Here is a 20,616-nt window from a genome sequence, read left to right as displayed (position 1 = left end):
CCACATGATCAACCCTGGACCCTGGGATGAAGGCAACTATCCCTGAAGCAAATAGTCTGAGAGTGGGGAAAAAGATGATTTCTTCAGAAGAAAATTGAGTTAATGGGGACCCAAAGAGTGAATGGATGTTGGGAAACAAACAGTAAGATGCTTCTATCATTTCATTTCACAGCCACTGTGAAAACCTCCTCGCTTTTCCTACATTCAGGTTCTCTTTCTTCCCCCCGCCCCCCCCCCCCCAGAATACATGTATTTGTATTCTTCCTGTTTGGGCTTCAGTGTGTCCCATTGGGTCCGACTCCCCAGGGAGACAGGTGGGTGGCCAGGCCCGGCCCAGGCTACTTCTTGACAATCTGGATGACATCTTCGTGCTCCATGGTGTGGGTCAGGCCCACCCGCTGCGGGCTGTACTTGGTGCTGGTGCCTTGAACTGGCTGGCAAGCGACCGGTGGATGCGGTGGCACACATGCTCCACGGAGGCCCCTCTCCGGAGGATGATGGCATCTGTGAAGTCCGGCCTCTGTCCTCTCTTCTTGGTGTAGATGCAGGTCAGAGCCAAGTATTCCCAAAGCATTTCAAGCAAGTAGTCCAGGCTCAGCTTCATGCCACAGCTGATGACCACACTGTTGGGTTTCCGAGCTAGGCGATCCACTTCTTCCATCGAGATCTGGTCAATTTTGTTATAAACATACAAGCAGGGCATGTACACCCGGTTGCCCACAATCACGTCGATGAACTCGTCCGGGGAGCAATCCTCTCGGAAGAGCACTTCTGCATTGAGGATCTTGTACTCGTGCAGGATCAGCTGCACCAGCTTTTCTGAGCACTGGGTGAGCGTGACTGTCGAATTAAAGGAGATGCCGCCGCCTTTCTTGGGCTTGAAGTAGATGTTAGGCTTGTGCTTGTTGAGGCGGATGCCCACCGACTCCGGTTCCTTCTCCAGCAGAGACCTCTGCACCTCTCCCTTGGTGGCATCCAGCATCATGATGACGACGTCAGCTGTGCGTGCCGCAGCGATCACCTGCCGGCCACGGCCTTTCCCTTGTGCTGCGCCTTCAACGATTCCAGGAAGGTCCAAGAGCTGGATGTCGGCTCCTTTGTATTCAATGACCCCTGGGATACACGGCAGGGTCGTGAACTCATAGGACGCGGCTTCACTGGCTGTGGAGGTCATTAGACTCAAGAAGGTGGACTTACCCACAGAGGGAGATCCAATCAGTGCCACACGGGCGTCGCCCGACTTCATGACATCGAAGCCCTCTCCTTTGGATGAGGCCGATTTGGATGGTTCTAGGAGCTGGGCCCGATACTTGGCCAGTTTTGCTTTCAGCAAGCCCAGGTGGTATTCGGTGGCCTTGTTCTTCTGCGTCCGAGCCACCTCCTTCTCCATCTCGGAGATCTTCTCCAGGATCCCCATGGCCGCGCTCTGCTCAGGGCGCCCTGACTCGGCGGCGGCTCCAGAACCCCGGCCTGTGGCGGCCACGCAGCGTGTGCCCGGAAGCCCACGGATTACAGCTTCCTCTGGCGCCAGCGCTCGGCTATTCGTTCAGGTTCTCTTTCCATCCGTCCTTTCTCTCACCGCCCCCCCTCCAGAGCTCTAAAACACAGCCAAGGTCAGGTGTCTGTTCAACAGTCTTCAAGAGGCATACCTGTTTCGGTCTTTAGACTAGGTTTCAAGGTCACCTTCTCGCGTGTCCTACTGTGTCCATGCAGCACTTCTTAAACTTTGGGGAACTGAAGGGTCACCTGGAGAGCTTAAGACACAGAATCCTGACTCAGTGGGATGGGGTGGGGCCTGTGAGTTTACATTTCTAGCAGTTTCCCAGGTGATGTTGGAGCTACTAGCCCTCCGACCTCTACTCAGAGAAGCACAGCTCATGGGTGGCGTGTACTCCAATCAGATGGCCCCCCCACTTTTCAGACACATCTCACTATCTTCTCCTCTGGGGCTTAGCTCGGGCTCTTTCTTCTACTGATAATGGCCATCCCACAATTTCTGTCTGCTGAAACCCTATCCTTCAAGGCCAAAGTCAAATGCCAACTCCTCCAGGACATCTTTCCTGACCTATCCATTCATTTGAGCCCTGTTTTGCTTAATTTATTACTTTTTAGAAATGATATATTGTATTCCATATTATAATAGTTCATGTGTATCTTAATTTATCTAACATATTTATTTTTAAAATATTAAAAATGATTGTTGTTCTCTTTGTTTCAAAATAAAACAAAACTGGTTTCTTATAGAAACATTTGCATCAAAAATAGGGGAAAATAAAACACACAAAGTCATCTTTTAACAATCAGGGAGATTTGAATATGAACTAGGTATTATGTGATATGAAGGAATTATTGTTAATTCTTTTTGGTGTAATAATAGCAGGGTGGTTATGTTTTTTTTTTTAAGAAAGCTTTTGTCAGTTAGAAACATATGTTGAAGTATCTGCAGGTGAAATGGCATGGTGCCTGAAATTTGTGTTTGAATACTCCATCAAACAATAAAAAATTGAAGGAGAACTGACAAAAAATAGAATTGGAGGAATATTATTGGGGTTCATTATTCTATGCTCTGTTTGTGTGTGTTTGTGACTTTTCCACAATAAAAAGTAGATCAAACCACCCAGCCAGCGTGGCTCAGTGGTTGAGCGTTGACCTATGAACCAGGAGGTCAGGGTTCGATTCCCGGTCAGGGCACATGCCAGGGTTGCAGGCTCAATCCCCATTGTGGGATGTGCAGAAGGCAGCTGATCAATGATTCTCTCTCATCATTGATCTCTCTCTCTCTCTCTCTCTCTCTCTCTCTCTCCCTTCCTCTCTGAAATCAATAAAAATATTTTAATAAAAAAAGGAGAGCGAACCAAAAATGCACACGTGTCTTTATGTTTATATGTATTTGTAGAGAGACAGAAATAGATTTTAAGGTTCTTCATGTCAGGGACTATGGTCATATTTCTCTTTTTATCCTACACAGAATCTAGAATGGTGCCTGGCTCTCGAGAGGGTGCTCTGCTTAATAACCAGCTGCGGAATGAATGAACAGTAAAGGCAAACAGTAGCCATGGAAACGGTTCCCGTCAGCAGTGCTTAAGCCCAGAGGCTCCGGAATCCATGACCAGTTCTTCCCCTTACTTGCACTGTAATCTCTAGCAGGTCTTTTAACCTCAGAGAGTCTTAGTTTCCTCATCTGTGAAACAGGGGTAACTATAGTTACTTTTTAGGGTTCATTGTTTTCACAACTGCCATAGTAAATGTTCCAGGGACCATTCTAGACCTCAGGGTACAGTAGTGAATACCATAGCCCAAATCCCTGTCTTCAAAGCGCTGACATTCTAGGAAGGTAAGATAGACCATAAGCAAATGAGTTGGCAAAATATAGAGGCTGGTAGCTCCTACTAAAATGAGGTAGAAAAGGGAGAGAGGATGTGGGGCTTGCATTTGCTATTTTAAGCTGGGTGAGCAGGACCTCCCCCCTCCACCCTCCCCGCCTAGACAGTGACATTTTAACAAAGACCTGAATTCGATGACAGGGTGAGCCAGGTGTCTGTTTCGGGGATGAATGTTCAGTCCAGGTTGAGGGAGGAATAAGTGTGTTGAGAAATAACAAGAAACAGCACCATTTGTCTGTGCAGTGGCTCTAAGTGGATACCTGGTCCCGTCTGGAGGGTTTCTACGCTAAATCAGGCCTGGAAAATGTTTTCTTTAAAAGGCTGGGTAGTAGATATTTGAGGCGCTGTAGGCTATATGGTCTCTGTCACAACGATTCAACTGTGCTGTTGTAGCATGTAAAACATGGATAATACAGAAATGAATAGGCATAGCAGTATTCTAATAAAACTTTATTTACAAAAATAAGTGGTGCTTGGGTTTGGGCCTGTAGGCTATAGTTGGCTAACCCCTGCTCTAAAGACATCATCACTCTAAGATTTTGGAAAATGAAAGGATGACAGTGGGAAAAAGTAACATAAAACAAAGGCACTGTTCGTGTGTGTGTGTGTGTGTGTGTGTGTGTGTGTGTGTGTGTGTGTATTTAAATCAAGCTCTGGGCATTTTTTTTATTCCTCACTCGAGGATATATTTATTGATTTTTAGAAAAGAGAAAATAGAGAGAGAAACATCAATGTGTGAGAGAAACTTCGAATGGTTGCCTCCCACACACACTGACCAGGGATCGAACCTGCAACCTAGGTATGTGCCCTTGATTGGGAATCAAACTTGCAACCTTCGGTGCATGGGACAACGCTTCAACCAACTGAACCACAGGGCCAGGCCCAGCTCGGCCAGTTTTATGGAAGAGAGTCTTGCATGATCTGCTCCCCGCCGGTCTGTCCTGGCGTGCTTCTAGTGTCACCAGAATCACCTGCCTCAGCAGCAGCCATTGTGCATGCTCGGGAGTCTTCTCCGCACGCTGTGCCCAATTCAATATCCTTGCGCCGTAGTGATGGGCACCAGGCTTGGCCAACACAGCGTAGAACGCTGTTCCAGATTTCCTGGAGGCGGGGCAGTGGCTGCCCAGGATAAGCAGTTTTGCTTTGCCTGGTCATTTTCACTGCCTGCTCGGACCCCCGCACGTACTTCCCACTTTTCATAACAAGTTGAGTCTAGAGCAGCCGTGGGCAAACTACGGCCCGTTTGAAATGAATAAAACTAAAAAAAAAAAAAGACCGTACCCTTTTATGTAATGATGTTTACTTTGAATTTATATTAGTTCACACAAACACTCCATCCATGCTTTGGTTCCGGCCCTCCGGTCCAGTTTAAGAACCCATTGTGGCCCTCGAGTCAAAAAGTTTGCCCACCCCTGCTCTAGAATGACCAACTCCTGGGACTTTTGTCTTCTTTGTGGCCACCATCTTCCTGCCTCAGGTAGGAGGCGGCCCCCGGCCGAGAGCAGCCACCACGACGGCCAGGCAGCGAGAAAGCAAGGCGCCCTTTCTTTACAATCTGCCTCCCACTTGGTGGCTCAGAAAACCACCATTCCCAGGAAATGACTGTGGTGTGCGGTGAGGAGTTCCTGTCAGGGCCTCAACTCTGCTTTCCTTTTCCTCTCTCTTTCTTAATTCACTTTTGTCATTTGGATTTCTCTGCTGCTTCCTTCTTTTCCTTACTGCCCTGCCCCGCCCCTTCCTCGTCTTTTCTGATGCCTCCTGCATTCTAGCACTCTGCCCTCCTCATTTTGCATCTCTGTTGAGATCGTGTGTATTGGATTTGTCTGGTGAGATGGCCTATGCATGGCCTGACGCGGATTGCACGAAAACCAGTAAGGTTTGCTTTTTAACCGGTACTGTGGGTGGGGCTCCAGCATTCGAACCTGCTTTCTGGGTGGACCTCGATTGGCCTTGATGCGAGAGAGCGCTCTCAGAGAGGACAAGCCTCGAGAGAATGAGAGGAGAGGGGAGTAAGTTCAGAAGGGGTCAAAGTTGACAGGTCAGGACCTCTTGCGCCCTGGGTGTGTTTGGGCAAGCACGTGCGTGCACGTGTGTTTCGCAGTCCGAGGCGGATGCAGGCCATGCCCTCGGCAGGGGAAGAACAGTTCGTAAATCCAGGCACCCTCCCTTACTCACACTTTGAAAATCCCACCTTGATTGTGTGGGCTTCATGATTACAGGCCATTAGAGACCATTACTGAATGAACTCTGAGATTTCGATCATGAAATGCAAACTCTCTTGTGAAATGCAAACCTAGTTTCACATATTAATTGCTTCTAATTAAGGAGGAACATTTTAACCAATTAGCTTTTGGAATTTGAGTGTAATCAGAAGCATAATTCAGAGATCTGCTAATTGCTTCCCCCCCATTGCAGCTCTCTGCCTTTGGTCTGTGTGCACACGGTCATGTATGTATAGGTGGTGGCTGAGAGGCCCAGGGACTCTTTAGCTACAGTAGCTGTGTAGACAGCCATCACCCATACCTTGGAAGTTAACATGTGAAACAAGTGGGGTGGGGGGAATGCGGGCAATAAGAGAGAATAGAAACACCAGACTGGACTGATCCGGGTTCTAAACCAACTTGACTCCTGAGGAGTTGGCTAATGGCAGGCATGTCACATCACGTCTCCAGATTCCTTGGATGCAAGAGGGCAAAGGTCTCATTCAGCTTCCAGGGTTCACGACAAACTCCAATGCTTTGTGATAACCTTCCCTAACGCCACGTGAGGCGCGAGCTGTATAGGAAGAGAGAAAAGCATCCATTGATAGAAGGCCCAGGTGTGCTGACTGACACGTCAGCAGCCACAATACTCAAGTATTATGGGTTGGCAGCTGCTCCGGCCGCCCGAGGATGTTTTGAAGGAAAAGGTCTTTGACTGTCTCTTGGCACCCCATTCCACTCTTGTCTTCCTTCGTCATTTTAATGGGCTTTTCCTGGTCTGGGTGGTACTTTGTCTTCTCCAGTGTCGGCCTCACATTCTGGACGCCTGACCGTGGCCCCTCTGCTGGGTGGCTGTTCTCTCTCTCAGTCCTCAGCAGAGAGCATCTGCTCTTCTGGTCCTGCCTCATCTTGCTTCCCTTGCCGCAAAACGGGCTCTCGACGGGAGTCTACCTACCGCTGCTGCTGATTGAACTTGGTAATTACCAAGATTTTTCTTTGGCATCTTGACTTGGGCGTAATGCTGCAATCCTCATTATTATATAATAACCCACCAGCCAGAACTTGCTCATCAATTTCTGCCCCATCTACGTGATTATTTTCTTTATAAAAGTAAAACAGGTCCTCACCCCTCCTGCCCTGCCATCCCCTCTGGGAGAAGCCCAGCTGCTGCCGTTGTGTACAAAATGGTGCAGTGGACCTGTGTTTCCTGGGCTTGCGTTAGTGTGACCTGTTACCTGCCTATTTCCTGCCTTGCTGGTGGCTTACACCTCCCACTCCTGTACTCTCAGCCTCCGGGGCTGTGGAGGGGAAGCAGAGGAATGAGGAGAACATTCCGGGAAAAAGGCACGGAAGGGTCAGCTGACTATGTGGTTGCGGCTTTTGGGTGGCACTGCTCGAAGGGCAAATGCTCTCTACGAGGTCGGTCCCTTTCACAGCATCTCAGCTGAGAGGCCCGTTCCCTCTGCCTCACGAAAGGGAATCCCTATGGAGGAGGCTGCAGACCGTGCCCGCAGCGTCCGGGCCGAGGCTGTGACTTCCCGGCAGGGCCTGTGCAGGAGATGGCGTCCAGCGTGCCTCCATCACAACGATGTGAACAACGAAATAGATTGATGTTCGAGGCGTGTTCTCGTTAGGTGCAGCCTTCACGAAAAGTAATTAAAAGTTGGCAAATATTCTTTCTAGATGATTAATAGGTCATCTCCACTTTTCCTTTTGGGAGGTCAGTTGCCAGTTACCAAAAATGAAACACCTGCTTTTACATCCACGTGGCTGCTGCCCGAGGCGGAGCAGCACGCGGCATTCCCGGAGCTGTTAAATATGCCCGCGGTGCCAAAAAAAATGGGGCCTTGTGTTTACCCAAGTCCTGAATAAATATGGTGGATTTGGGGACACAGGTCTGATTAAAAACTTCTCCCTGAGCCAACAGGAGAGCTAAGCTAACTTACTCAGGTACATGTAATTTATGAAGACTGTGATTAGATGGCAATGAATGGTCATTTTGGTGGAATAAAGCACATTTAAAAGAAAGTGTCTCTGAATTTGAATTCCAGTGAGTGCAACCAATATTTCCTATGTTCAGTTTCAGGGAGTGCAGGTTCCTCCACGACTTTTGCCTGAGCCAGGTGAGCAGTGAATATGCACTTCACTCCTGAAGGGCTTAGAAACAGATTGCTGGCTCTATCCGAGGAGGCAGGAAGATGAGGTCATAAGGCAGAAACCCTGCTTAATAATTTTCTTTTCCACGTAAAGTATCCATTGACAAGCATCTCCCTCCTTGTTCAGTTTACTGTAAACCTCGAATGCCTCAAGGGTCTCGTTCAGGTCAAAACCTTCCCATAAGGCTCCTGTCGCCTTAGAGGTGGGCCTGTAGGAGGCTGAGAGTTGGTGATTGAGCCAGAACACAGTGCGGGGGCCACACGGGTGGTTCTCACTGGACTCTTAATGCTCCCTCTGGTCCGGACTCTTCACAACCACCATTTCACCTCCACAAGTCGGTGGGGGGCACACAAAGAGGAGGATACAGGGGCCCCAAGGTTTCAAGTCCGACTGGGTCAACGGAAGAGGGTCTGGCCGGGTGTGGACCTCCCTCCCCTGCCCGTCAGGTCAGCAGCCCACCCCCTCCACTGAGGTCCTGCCCCACGGCGGCGGCAGAGCATCAGAAAGGGAATCCGTCTCTCTGGACTCCAATGAGCATGTGTTTCTCTGGAAAGACCAGAGGAGTCAGGACCCCCATGTTTCCACGTCTAGGCTGCACCGGCTCCAGGTCTAGCCTGCATTAGCTCTAGGTCTAGCCTGCATTAGCTCTAGGTCTAGCCTGCACTGGCTCCTGATCTAGCCTGCACTGGCTCCTGGTATAGCCTGCATTAGCTCTGGGTCTAGCCTGCATTAGCTCTGGGTCTAGCCTGCATTAGCTCTAGGTCTAGCCTGCATTAGCTCTGGGTCTAGCCTGCACCGGCTCCTGGTCTAGCCTGCATTGGCCGTGTAGCCCGAGTCAGATGATAGAATCATGGCCACAATCAACTGGAAGAAACTCAGGGATCACCTCTGTTGATGCACTGGAACCACCGAGACAGCTCATGAAAGCATTCCTGGAATTTGGATTCAGTTGGTCTGGGGCAGCCCCGATCCTGCTTTTCTAGCCAGCTTCCACGGCGGCCAGTGCGGCCTCTCCATGGACCCCGTAATGCGTGAGCAACACCTGCTATGACAGTCTTGTCATAAAATGGATCGGCAAATGCTTTAAGGGTCAGTTAGTAAATATCTTAGGCTTTGTAGGCCGTATCATTTGTCTCAACTACTCAACCCTTGTCCTCGTAGCCACAGACAATCTGCACATGAATGAGGATCTGTCTTCTGATAAGTCTTGACAAAAGCAGGAGGCTGGCTGTGGGCTCAGGCTGCTGACCTCTCAGCACACGCTCCCAGCCCTCAAACGGGGTGCCCCTGGCCTGACTTTCCTCCAGGGCTGCAGATAAGGTACAATCATACCATACACACTGTATGACACCTTCATTTATTTTAATCATCATTGAATATGTCTTTATAAGTATTCCCTCTAGTTATTAGGCATCACATAAAAAGGATGTTAAAGAGATGACAGAAGGGGCCACTTTGAAAGGTAATTGAAGAAGTTCCTTGGTCTCAGGAAATAGACACGTGGAACTCTTTGTATCACTAATACCTCCGTGAAGTAGAGCAGATGGATGCTTGTTAGAGCAGTGGTTCTCAACCTTCCTAATGCTGCGACCCTTTAATACAGTTCCTCGTGTTGTGGTGACCCCCAATTTCATTGTTACAAATTGAACATAATCAAAGCATAGTGATTAATCACAAAAATAAGTAATTATATGTTTTCTGATGGTCTTAGGCGAGCCCTGTGAAAGGGTCGTTCCACCCCCAAAGGGGTCACGACCCACAGGTTGAGAACCGCTGCGTTAGACGAAACCACCACGTTCCCGATGGCCTGACACCCTCACTGCCTTCGCAGAGTATTTCACTTAAAAAACATTCGATTGCCGAAACCGGTTTGGCTCAGTGGATAGAGCGTCGGCCTGCGGACTGAAAGGTCCCAGGTTCGATTCCGGTCAAGGGCATGTACCTGGGTTGCGGGCATATCCCCAGTAGGAGATGTGCAGGAGGCAGCTGATCGATGTTTCTCTCTCATCGATGTTTCTAACTCTCTATCTCTCTCCCTTCCTCTCTGTAAAAAATCAATAAAATATATTTAAAAAAAAACATTCGATACACAAAGACATACCAACAAGTTATATTATTTTTTATTCATGTTAGAATTTCTATCAGTGTTTGAACATTAACATTTAGAGAGTTTGTACATTTTTGCCTTCCAAGGTTTAAAATGAGAACCACACTAGGTCACAAATGGTAACTAGTACACAGTTCACAATTGCATGAATATTCACCCGATCTCCCTCTCTTAACACTGTTAAACGCTTTCTTTCTTGCTGTACTTTACAATGGAAAGTGTGCCCCACGCATGTCTCAGCGAAGTTTCGGACATTATGGATTCATCACATATAAATTCTTTAAAAATATACTTCTGTCAAAGACTTGATGACTACTATGTACACTACAAAAATAAATTTTCATATAAATAAATTATATGGCATACTTTTATCTTTGTAATTGAAATGACACAAACCCATTTCCACCAAAATTGGCAGGCAATGAGACCCAGTTTGAATATTTATTTCCTTTAAACTCCTTACACTAAAACCGACTATGAGACCTTAATGAGAATGTTATATACTCTGAACTATTTAACATTAGTAAGCACTCTATACAAATAAAAATTCTGTTCCAAAGTAAAACATAGCTGTAATAGTGTTTCCAATAGAAATAAAAATCCCTGCATTTTGTTATAAACTGGCATGACAAATACTGTAGGAAAACATTCTTATGATACAAAATTATAAATATCAGCAAAGATTTCTTTTAAAAAATTAAAACATCCAAATGAACAAACAAGACAGACAAAATAAAACTATTTTAAAAAGGGAGAGAAATTCTAGTTGCCTGCCAGCCCCGAGTTCTCCCTTTGCCAATGTGACTATCGGAGAAAGTTCCACGCTGAGCAGAAAGCAGGGGCTGGACAAGCTGTCAGGCACCACACGAGTTGGGCTCAGGAAAGGAGCAAGGGCACGCCGCGAGCCAGAGGGAAGCAGACCTCAGAATTTGCATCATCTCTCTCCTGCACGCAGGACATGGACATTTTCCGAGCAGAGCTGGGTGTTAGGTAGACAGTGTGGCTAAGGGAGGCACCAAACAGTAGCAGGGGGGCCAGTGGGCCCCTGGCATATTAACACACAACTGGGGCCCACAGGTGGCTTCCAATTAGCATCTGACAGTTATGCGTGTAGGGTCTGAGGTCACTGCGCTGCTGGGTGCTGCAGGGGGCCGCTGCCTTTCGAGGAAGATTTTCCATGTAAAACAGGAGGGCACAACGGGAGGGAGCCGCCAGCTGTGCCCGCCTATAGTAGCTTCGTCGGGATGCCAACTGCTTCCCCGACATGCTGGTCTCTGGCTAAGAGCTGAGGAAGACCAAGCCTCCGCACAAGAGAATGGATACAGAAGCCAATCTTTACAAATAATGCCTGGCTGGGAAGTCTGCCTCCATTCCATCCTCAGTGGAGTGTGTGCACCGAGCATCTCCTGCTTGTCAATAAATGTCACATTGAAAGAACACTAATCATGGTGAGAAGAAGAAAATAACTTAGTTAGGAAGTGTGCACCATCACGTTAACATAAACACATTGAGAAGGATCCTTCTAAATCCTACCAAACTTCTGACCCCCGTATCGCCTTACTGAATGCTCACTGTTTATTTTTAAAGATGCAAACAGACCCAGAAAGCCCCAACCAACCGTGCAATTTAGGGAGAAAGAGAACTTAAATGGTAGGGACTCAAAACATCACCTCTAGGTTTATGGTGGGCCCAGAATGGACAGGTCTTTCTACCTTGTAGCAGGGTCATTACCTCCAATACATTTTTAATCCACTCTTAAGGGTTTTTTTTATGTGTGCATTGGTCATGAGAGACACAATGAAGGCTGCACAACATGCTCATGCCCAGCTGAGGCTCAGCACGAGGCATGCTCTCTAGCTGTTGAACAATAATGACGATGAACAGACGTGAGCTCTAGACCCTGAGGTCCCAACGTCCACGACAGATCCGTGTGAAGGAACTCCTCTCCCCTGAGGCACGAGCTGGGTGCCTGGATGGCAGCAAGGATCTGAAGAGATGCCTTGGACTTGAAGTGAGTCTGACAACAGCATAAGGCGATGTTTTGGGCAGGGCCAGCCCCCACGCACTAGGCAATGCTCTCCCAGCCTGACCAGGGCAGAGCCCGCTAAGGTGACAGACAGTGAGAGAAAAACAAGAACAAACGATCACAGTACAGCACACGGGGAAATCACACACACGTTCACATGCAGCCAACAGGAGTGCCGCACCCAACTACACCTAGAAGCCACCGGGGTTAACGTGCTTTCTTCATATCTGCTCATTAAACAATAACAAAATTATCACGCATAGCGTGTTCGAAAGTTAACAGTAACATTTCATACTACCACAGGGTTGTGATATGCAAATTTAAAATATTTTAAACAGAAACCTTTACAAAATAATCCTATTATATAAGCAATATTTGCATAGAATTATACAGGTAAATTATACAATATTTAAGCAGCAGCAAGAGATGCTGGAATTTAAGACTAAGTTAAGCTTGGTTGGGGCACCGAGACCAATGTACAAACAGGGCGGGCCTTGCTGCAGCCGCCCCACCGCCCACCCTGGGCCGGAGTGGGAAGCGCCAGACCACACGACTTTACATCATTCCTTCGTATTTACAGATGTGTACACCTCTTAAATATTTAAAGAAATATTTCACAAAATAATACAGCCGGTTACAGCGAACTGCAACCCCGGTGCAGGGCGTCTTCCCGACTCCGAGCAGCGCTCTCCTCGCGGGTGCGGGGGCTGGGCGTTCCGATCTTTGGCCTCTTTGCTTCAGATTTTACTCACCCTTTGAAAGGAAAAAGAAAAGGAAGTCACACGAAGTAACAGTCTATGAGTCCATATTTACGAAGCACACTAACAGCTAAGAGAGTAGAGTCTCTGTATGAGAGATCAGGGTTGGGGGCCGGCTGGGGCCGGCGGGCTTTCCAGGGGCCGGTCGGGACCCTTTCCTTGATTTAGGGCAGGTGCCGGGTGTGCTCACTTCGTGCCCATTCGCTGAGCTATGCATGCATCACACACACCTGTAGGGCACGTGAATCAGGACTGAAACATCGGTGAAAGGGGCAGCTGTTAGCATCTTTGTTAGTCCACCACCCTCAACGGGTTCAGAGTGGGGGTGAGACCCAATCTGGGACAACACTGTGGCCCAGTGATGAGAGCCTGGGCCCGGCAGCCCTGCCTTGGGGGTCAGGTCAGAGACGTTCAGGTTGGGACTTCCCAATGCCAGGGGCTCCGAGCCCCAGAAACCGCAGGGGCCTGGCCCTGTGTCCCCCACCGCACGCACCTCAGCTGGAGCTGCTGCCCCGGGGCCGCTCCTCGCACTCCATGTCCTGCAGCTCTATGACCTCCACCTTGGAACCCCTCCTCTCGCACCGGACGTTGAAAGGCACATGGGGGTCCTCGAACAGCCCGGGGTCCGGCTGGGGGTAGTCCTCGTAGCCGGGGTACAGCCCCCCTCGGGGGTGCCGCCCGGGGGCGGGCGGGGGGTGCACAGCGACAGTCACGGACGCCGAGGCCGTCACGGTGGTGATGGGCTGGCAGTAGCTGGGCACGGAGCCGCCCGTGGCAGTGAACACTGGGTGCCGAGGGGTGTGCGCGCGGGCTCCCCGGGGGCCCACGCGGTCCCTATTGCTCGGGCCAGAATGCCCGTCAGTAGAAATTTCGAAAGCGTCTCTGCGCGGTCTGTAGGGGGGCGGCCGCAAGCCTTCTCTGGGAGGCTCCCGCTGGGGCTGCGGGCCTGGCCGTCCGGGTGGCAGGGACCCTGAGTCCAGGTGGGGTGGCAGTCGAGAACTGGAGGGTGGGTGATGCCTGGCTTCCGGGTGGACCACCTGCAGAGGGCGAGGCGGGTTAAAGCAGGCGGGGCGCTCACCCCAGGACGGGCACCCCCTGCTGCTCCCAGCCCTCCCCATGGGCCCTGGTTCCTGCCTGGCCACCCACACAGCTCTTCTTAACCCAGAGGCCATCGACCCCACAAAGGGCTGGGAGAGGCCCCGGGAGCCAACAGGGACCTTCCACTCACAAAAGAAAAACCCGTTCTCTGACAACCTCCACGGCAGAGAGCGCCTTACTCGGACCCTACGTCTCGGGCTCGGCCTCACCAGCACAGCTGGCCGGGCACAGAACAGCTGCCCGCAAACGCAGGGCTGTGGTCGGAGCGGCTCTGAGCTGCCTCCCTCCCAGCCTACACCCCCTGCTCCGGAGGGCCGGCTCCGGAACTCCTCTGAGAACGGCTAAGCATCTGGCCCTGGCTCGCCCAGATGCCAGGCCCTGGCAGGACTATCTATACATACTCTGGTGCATACAGCAGCCATAGGGACATGCAGCTATTTGCATTTAAATGAACTAAAAGTCAAAACCCAGCCTCTGGGTCTCACTCGCCACATTTCACGCGCTCAACAGCCACACGTGGCTACAGCCCGCATCTGCCCCGTCGCAGACGGTCCTGCGGGGCCGCGCTGCCCGGCCTGCGGGTGAGGAATCCGGCTTCTGGGTCTCGATACAAAGCGGAGAGCCACACAGGGGCCACATCAATCAAAAGGACCGTGACCAACTTCAAAGTCGTTCAGCTTGTACCTATTTTTAGGCTCCCGCTGAACTAAACCAGATTCACACTGCAGCTCAGCAGGCATCACCCCGGGGGGCAAGAGGAGGAAAATTTAGGTTATTTGGTTGGCCCTTCTCTCTTTCACGGAAGGCGTGCTCTGGCCGGGCCTGGAATACCCATTTCCTGGAGGGACAGCAGGAGGCCCTCGGTGGGGGGAATCTGAGCGGCAGAACTGGCCTTGGAGAAGTCCTGTGTGCTGTGCTCTAGGACTGGGGGCCGAGGACAGCCTGGGAGCAGAGGAGGAGTCTGGGCCCTGGGAAGGGGCTCCCAGCTTTCCTGAATGACCTAAGGCTAAGCTTCTCGCCACCTAGAATATGTACCTGGAGCCACAAAAGCTCCTGGTAAAGTCTTAGATAATAAGAACAGAAATATTTTTGTAACCAAGGGCAATTAAAGTAACAGAAATGAGAGAAAACAAAAATAGACCACTTCAGCTAGCAATAAAAATCCCACTCTGTTTTTTAAAAGTATCATTTTAAAACGCTATGCAGCTTAAAAAAAAAAAAAAAAAAAAAAAAAAGAGGCCAGGCCTCCTCTCCCTCGCCGCTCAGCTCAAACTGCACCGAGGCCGAAGGTACAGCCGCTGCTTCGTGTACCTCCCGCGACGGCCTCTGCCTTTGTGTCCCGCGGGAGAGCCAACTCCACGACACTGACACTTCCAGTGTCAGAAGAGGCAAATACTGGCACCTGCCTATGGCTCCACCTAACCCCCAACTCCCGGGTCCGGCAGACTTGCTGCTCAGAGCAGGGCGGGCTGCCGGGGCGGACTTACGGAGGAGCGGGCGAAGACGGGGTTCTCCGTGGCCTCCACGATCACCTGGCGGGCAGGGCCCCTGCTGCCCTGCTGGGCCTCGTACTGCCGGAGCTCCTCGCTGATGCCCGACACCGTCGTCTGAGAACTGTACTCCGAGTCAGAGGAGTCAGACCCGTTGTTCGCGTGACCGGGGGGCACGGCGAAGCGGACCACGCTGGGGGGTGGCTCGGGGGAGGGCGTGGGCAGCCGGCTCAGCCCGTTGGCTGGAGACACCTGTGTGAGAGGACTCCGTATTGCAAGTGCTATCACCCACGTGCCTGTTGCTCCGGCCTCTGTCCCCCTCACCACAAGGCTGTACCTGCCCGCCCCCCCGCCACCACCGGGAGGACCCCCAGGTCTGCGGCTGGAGCAGGCGCACCGCCCTCGCTCACACTGCCAAGGCCGGCGGACCTTTCACTCCTGCCCGCCCACATCCATCTGGAGTGGAAAATGCTGTACTGATATGGGCCGACAGGACTGAGGTGCCAATCACACGGTTAAAACAAAACAAAACAAAACAAAAAAGGACCAGTACTACCAGCGCAAAACTATTGCATTAAAGAGAAAAAAAGCAATAGTTCTTGAGATGTTTGCTGAAAAAGTAACCCCTCCGTAATGGGAATTTACCTAAAATACCTAAATTAAGGGCGACACCAGGAAAAACAGCGCTCGCACTCCGCCCGGCACGGGTACTGACCTCAGGGTGCGGCCCAAAGAAGGACAGCAGGACTGGAAGCAGCACCAGCCCGTTCAGGACCCCCAGGATCGTCAGGATCGCCAGGACGGCAAAGAAATACCTTCAGGATGAAAGGGACACAGAAGCGCTCACTGCGAACTGTGGCAACGACAACCTGAGCCACGATTCACCTGCCCGAATGCTACACCGTGTCATCAGCCCCAAATGAGCAAGACCCACACGGAGAAAAGGCTGTTACAAAACTGCGGTTCAAATCAGCACAAGACCAGATTTCCCCCACTTTATGATTTTGAGGGCTGCGTGGCACAACCCGAAGTTCATGAAGGAAGAAAAGAATGAGTTTGTTAAGTTGCTGAGCTCTCATGACATGGCATGTTATTTATGAACGAGCTACACCAGTGGTTCTCAACCTGTGGGTCGCGACCCCTTTGGCGGTCGAACGACCCTTTCACAGGGGTCGCCTAAGACCATCCTGCATATCAGATATTTACATGACGATTCGTAACAGTAGCAACATGACAGTTATGAAGTAGCAACGAAAATAATTTCATGGTTGGGTCACCACATGAGGAACTGCATTTAAAGGGCCAGAAGGTTGAGAACCACTGAGCTACACAAACTCAAAAATATGGAATGCGAACTGAATGGCCAAGCAGACTGAAAGCACAAACACAATGCAGAGGGGCCCGTCCATGAAAACCCAGCAGAAGCAAACAAATGGAGCGGAGGGTGTAGAATCTGAACAATCTGGCCCAGGAGGAAGAGCAGCAGCTGCACAGTGGCTGGCCCCTGTGAAACGGTCTGCACCCCCGCGGCATCTCCGAGTCTCCGGCGTCAGGTAAGGCTTTCCCTGCGCTTTCATTCATCGCGACTCTCTGTCTAGAATCCTGCGAGCTCCAGTTTAACCAAACAACTGCCACCTTTCTGAGGCCAGGACCCAGCTTTCTGCGAAGAAGACGCTGCCCATTCTGTGTTTGCTGGGGCGCTGGCGGAGGGGGGAGGGCGGGCCACAGTGATGGGGCTGCTCTGTGGCCAACCTTTTGTTGAACAATTTGGCGTCTCTGAATACCCTTGTTTTGCATCAGCCTATTCAAACCTAAAGGCCGCAGCAGCAGCAGCAGCAGGAGTAGGAGAGCGCACCAGTGGCCCTGCTCTCCCACCACTGAGGGCTAAAGTCTGGGGTCGGTCGTGAACACCAAGGTAAGCCTGTCCTCCCCGGACAGGCATGGGCGGACGCTCCACCTGGGGAGGCGCAGGCGCCACGCGAGCAGGCGTTTCTGTAACTAATGATTTCTAGGCCGTTTTGCTGGGAGTGGGCTGCGGTGGTGGGGGGGGGGGGGGCGCCTCAGGATGTTCTGGGAAGAGGGAGGGCAAATATCTCTCTGTTAATGGTCCTCTTGATCATAAAACAGAACAGGCACCAAACTTTGCCATTTCTATATATGTTTCGACATTAGATGAAAGGAGAGAGAATCCCTATAAAAATACAAATACCTCGCAGCTATTGTAAACACTGGGAACTTCTGAGCTGCATTAGTAAAAGCCAAGCAGCCGGCGTCCTGCTCTAATGTAAACTGCGGGAACTTTAGGCAGAGGCATACATCAGCAGCAGGCATTAAGACATTTGCATCCCATCCATCTAACTATAGAATAAACAGACCAATTAGATTGCTGACGCTTAGTGTATACAATGTCTGCTCATCTAGGCGACCCCAGCGAGGGCTTTATCAGGTTAATCCATCCAGTTCTAGAAAATGGGAAGCCCTTTTAAGTGCTTGAAACAGGAACTCTGGTATCTCTGGGAGAGAAGCGGCAGCCAGGGTGAGATGAGAGAGCTGGGCTTCTCTGCCCGCCATCCAGGGTCCCAGCTGCTTGCTCAGATTCAGGCCAAGTCACCTCTGTGCGGCCCACTTGGCATCCCCCACAAGACAGCTCGGCCCTCTGAGTTCCCGTCATGCCCTGCGCTCCCCATGGCTTTGAGTTGCGTGTGAACTCCTCTCTCCCGTAACTTCCACGGAGGGGGGAGGGTCCCTGTTACTTGCTGTTGTGTGAAATGGTACTCGTGAGGTGCTTGTCACATTGTCCAGTGAGAAATTACAGAAGAGAAAGTCTTTTGATATAGGGGCTTTTTTAAATAACATGAACGACTAATGCCTGAATAAATAAATGCATGGAAAGGAAATGCAGGAAAAGTCAAATTAAGAGCTTAAAACAAAGCCCAGAACAAAATCTTACCCTAGTGCAGGCATGTATCTATCCGGTATTGGCAAACAAGAATGTACCAACTGGCCATTGGTACATGACTATTAAGTCTGTGTTGAGGACACCAGCAGAATGGAACCACCCAGGAGTCACCTTCCCACCCAACGAAATCCACGGCCTCTACAGGGCGCCTCGCCAGCTCACAGCACACGGGTGCGAGACGGGAGGGCGCGCTCTCATGCAGTGGGCCGAGGTCTGCCTCTCGTTCTAGGAAGGCTCTGCGACGCTGAGCCGCCCGCCCGATGGGTTACGCCCCACACCCGTGCACTGATGTTTTTTCTGTAATAAACTGGCTGAAACGGAAAACCTCCTTCTTTGCACTTGAAAACCAAAGGTCTACCCAAGACACACACACACACACACACACACCAGGAAAGCCTGGCTGGCTTCTCCCTCCAGATCCCTGAAGCATCGCCAACCCTGCAGCCATTTCTCACATTTGGTTCTAAGCCTGGATCAGTGGTTCTCCACCTTCTGGCCCTTTAAATACAGTTCCTCATGTTGTGACCCAGCCATGAAATCATTTTCGTTGCTACTTCATAACTGTCATGTTGCTACTTTTATGAATCATCATGTAAGTATCTGATATGCAGGATGGTCTTAGGCGACCCCTGTGAAAGGGTCGTTCAACCGCCAAAGGGGTCGCGACCCACAGGTTGAGAACCGCTGCCCTGGGTCCTCGTTCCCGTGATGCTGCCGCCTTCCTTCCCCGAGCCGGGCAGCGCCAGCCTGGGGAGTGGCTGCCGCGCACAGCGGCAGACCTGCTCAGGCCAGTACCTGCTCTTGCCCTGCTGTCCTCAAATTCTTTTCAAAAGGGACACCTGCTCTCCTTCTACACGTCACGAAGTCACATTCTTCAGTAAACTCACAGACACTCCTTGCCTTTAGTTCCGAAGAGAACATCCAAACTGGGCTTGGATTTCCGAAACGTGACAGCCAAGTCACGCCTTAAATGTGTCCTGAATCATAGTGGAGCGCAAGGCTGAAAACTGGGCACCTGACCTTACCTCCACTTCTTAAAGGAACAAAGTCCAGGTGACAGTTTTAGGCAGCTACGTTCTCCCTGACACAGTTTTGAAGGAGAAGTGAAGGTCAAATGCAGTCAATTACTGGGAACCACGGCGGTCTCTTTCTGTGGGTATTTCTAACCCCGAACGCTTTCCCTGGGCACGGGGTACTGGCTGATCGTTGGGCCTGGAGCGGTGGAGCTGCCTTTGCTGCTACCCCCAAACCCTCCATCTTTTCTCCCCGAGATAATCCCCAGGACGGCCCTGGTGGAGGGCTTGTCTTCCTTCATACCTCTCAGCGTATCTCAGAGTTAATAAACTAAAAATAAGTGGCATCACAGACGGTGGTCATCAAAACGTGTTGTATACCTTACGTAGATATGATTTTTATTTGCCAATTATAAATCATACCTCAAAGGTGGGGGGAAGGTGAGTCATAATGAAGAAGAAATGCTGCCATCTACCACGGACAGGAGGAAACGAGCAACAGAAATCACACGAGAAGGAGTAACGGTTTCCAAACACGCCTCCTCCCCTCCCCCTGCTTACCTGACGATGAAATCAAACTCCGACCCCGCCAGCATCAGCACCCCCAGCAGCGTGGACACGGCCCCGTCGAGGACGGGCGCGAACATGTGCTCCAGGGCGAGCACGGCCCTGCGGTTCTTGTCGCCGATGGCCGTGAGGAAGGCCTGTGCAACAGAGAGGGCAGGCGGTCAGTCCTGGGCGTGACCGGGCAGCTCCTTCTGCCGCGACAGGCCCTCTCAGATCTCCCTGGGAACGTTTAACTGGGGCTACTCAACTAGAAAAATCTGGGCTTACACCAAAGCAACCTGCTCAGGACACTGGGTCATATCTGGTGTTGACGTAAATCTTGAACAACAACAACACGAAAAGGGAAAGCATACTTGCCTGAAATTAAAAACCAAACCACAACGATACAAAAATGAGCCAAATGGGCTCTTCTTTCCACCGCTACTCGCCCTTGAGCTTTCTCCCCCAATCAAATTCTCTCCCACCATTAGCACGGAGACCTCAGGCTGTGAAAGTGACCGCACTCAGCCGGATATCTGGATGGTCAAGACCTGAATTCTGAGTGGACTTAACTCCGCGTCACATGCAACTAGGTGCTAAGTATGTGCCTCCTTGTGATTCTGCTGAGGTTAGAATTTCTATCACTGGGTTCAAACTAATGTGCTTGTAGCACATCTCAGCGCCACGGACGCATCACAAGGAAAAGACAGGATTGTAAATTCAATCCTGGTCTGACCACAGGTGGACATACCCTGTCTCCTCTGCGTTCTCTAAGCTCTGCCCGGTTTTTCTAAGAATGCGGTTTTTCTAAATGGCAACTTGACAGAGTCCCAGTGTACCAGACTGTTAGCTCCAGACTGCTGGCCTGAGCTGAGAGC

General features: G+C 50.7%; 2 protein-coding genes across 8 annotated transcripts in view; both read right to left on the bottom strand.

Annotated features, from left to right (window-relative positions):
* Positions 1-237: 237 nt before the first annotated feature.
* On the bottom strand, positions 238-1,509 carry LOC132211817 (developmentally-regulated GTP-binding protein 2-like). Its single transcript, XM_059656414.1, has one exon. The coding sequence runs from the start codon at positions 1,415-1,417 to the stop codon at positions 386-388; it is 1,032 nt and encodes a 343-aa protein (XP_059512397.1). The 5' UTR covers positions 1,418-1,509; the 3' UTR covers positions 238-385.
* Positions 1,510-9,839: 8,330 nt separating this feature from the next.
* PTCH1 (patched 1) overlaps positions 9,840-20,616 on the bottom strand; it is a 75,461-nt gene continuing 64,684 nt past the window's right edge. For all 7 annotated transcript variants that reach the window (XM_059656410.1, XM_059656407.1, XM_059656409.1 and 4 more), the window contains 5 exons: positions 19,754-19,896; positions 15,936-16,035; positions 15,218-15,472; positions 13,126-13,669; positions 9,840-12,627 (listed from right to left, as the gene is read on the bottom strand). In XM_059656410.1, coding sequence (XP_059512393.1) covers positions 13,127-13,669; positions 15,218-15,472; positions 15,936-16,035; positions 19,754-19,896 — 1,041 coding nt within the window. In that variant the 3' untranslated portion in view covers positions 9,840-12,627; position 13,126. The remainder of the gene's footprint in view (positions 12,628-13,125; positions 13,670-15,217; positions 15,473-15,935; positions 16,036-19,753; positions 19,897-20,616) is intronic.

This window comes from Myotis daubentonii, chromosome 11 (assembly GCF_963259705.1).
Source record: "Myotis daubentonii chromosome 11, mMyoDau2.1, whole genome shotgun sequence".
Taxonomy (NCBI): domain Eukaryota; kingdom Metazoa; phylum Chordata; class Mammalia; order Chiroptera; family Vespertilionidae; genus Myotis; species Myotis daubentonii.
This window is presented reverse-complemented; position numbering and strand designations above follow the sequence as displayed.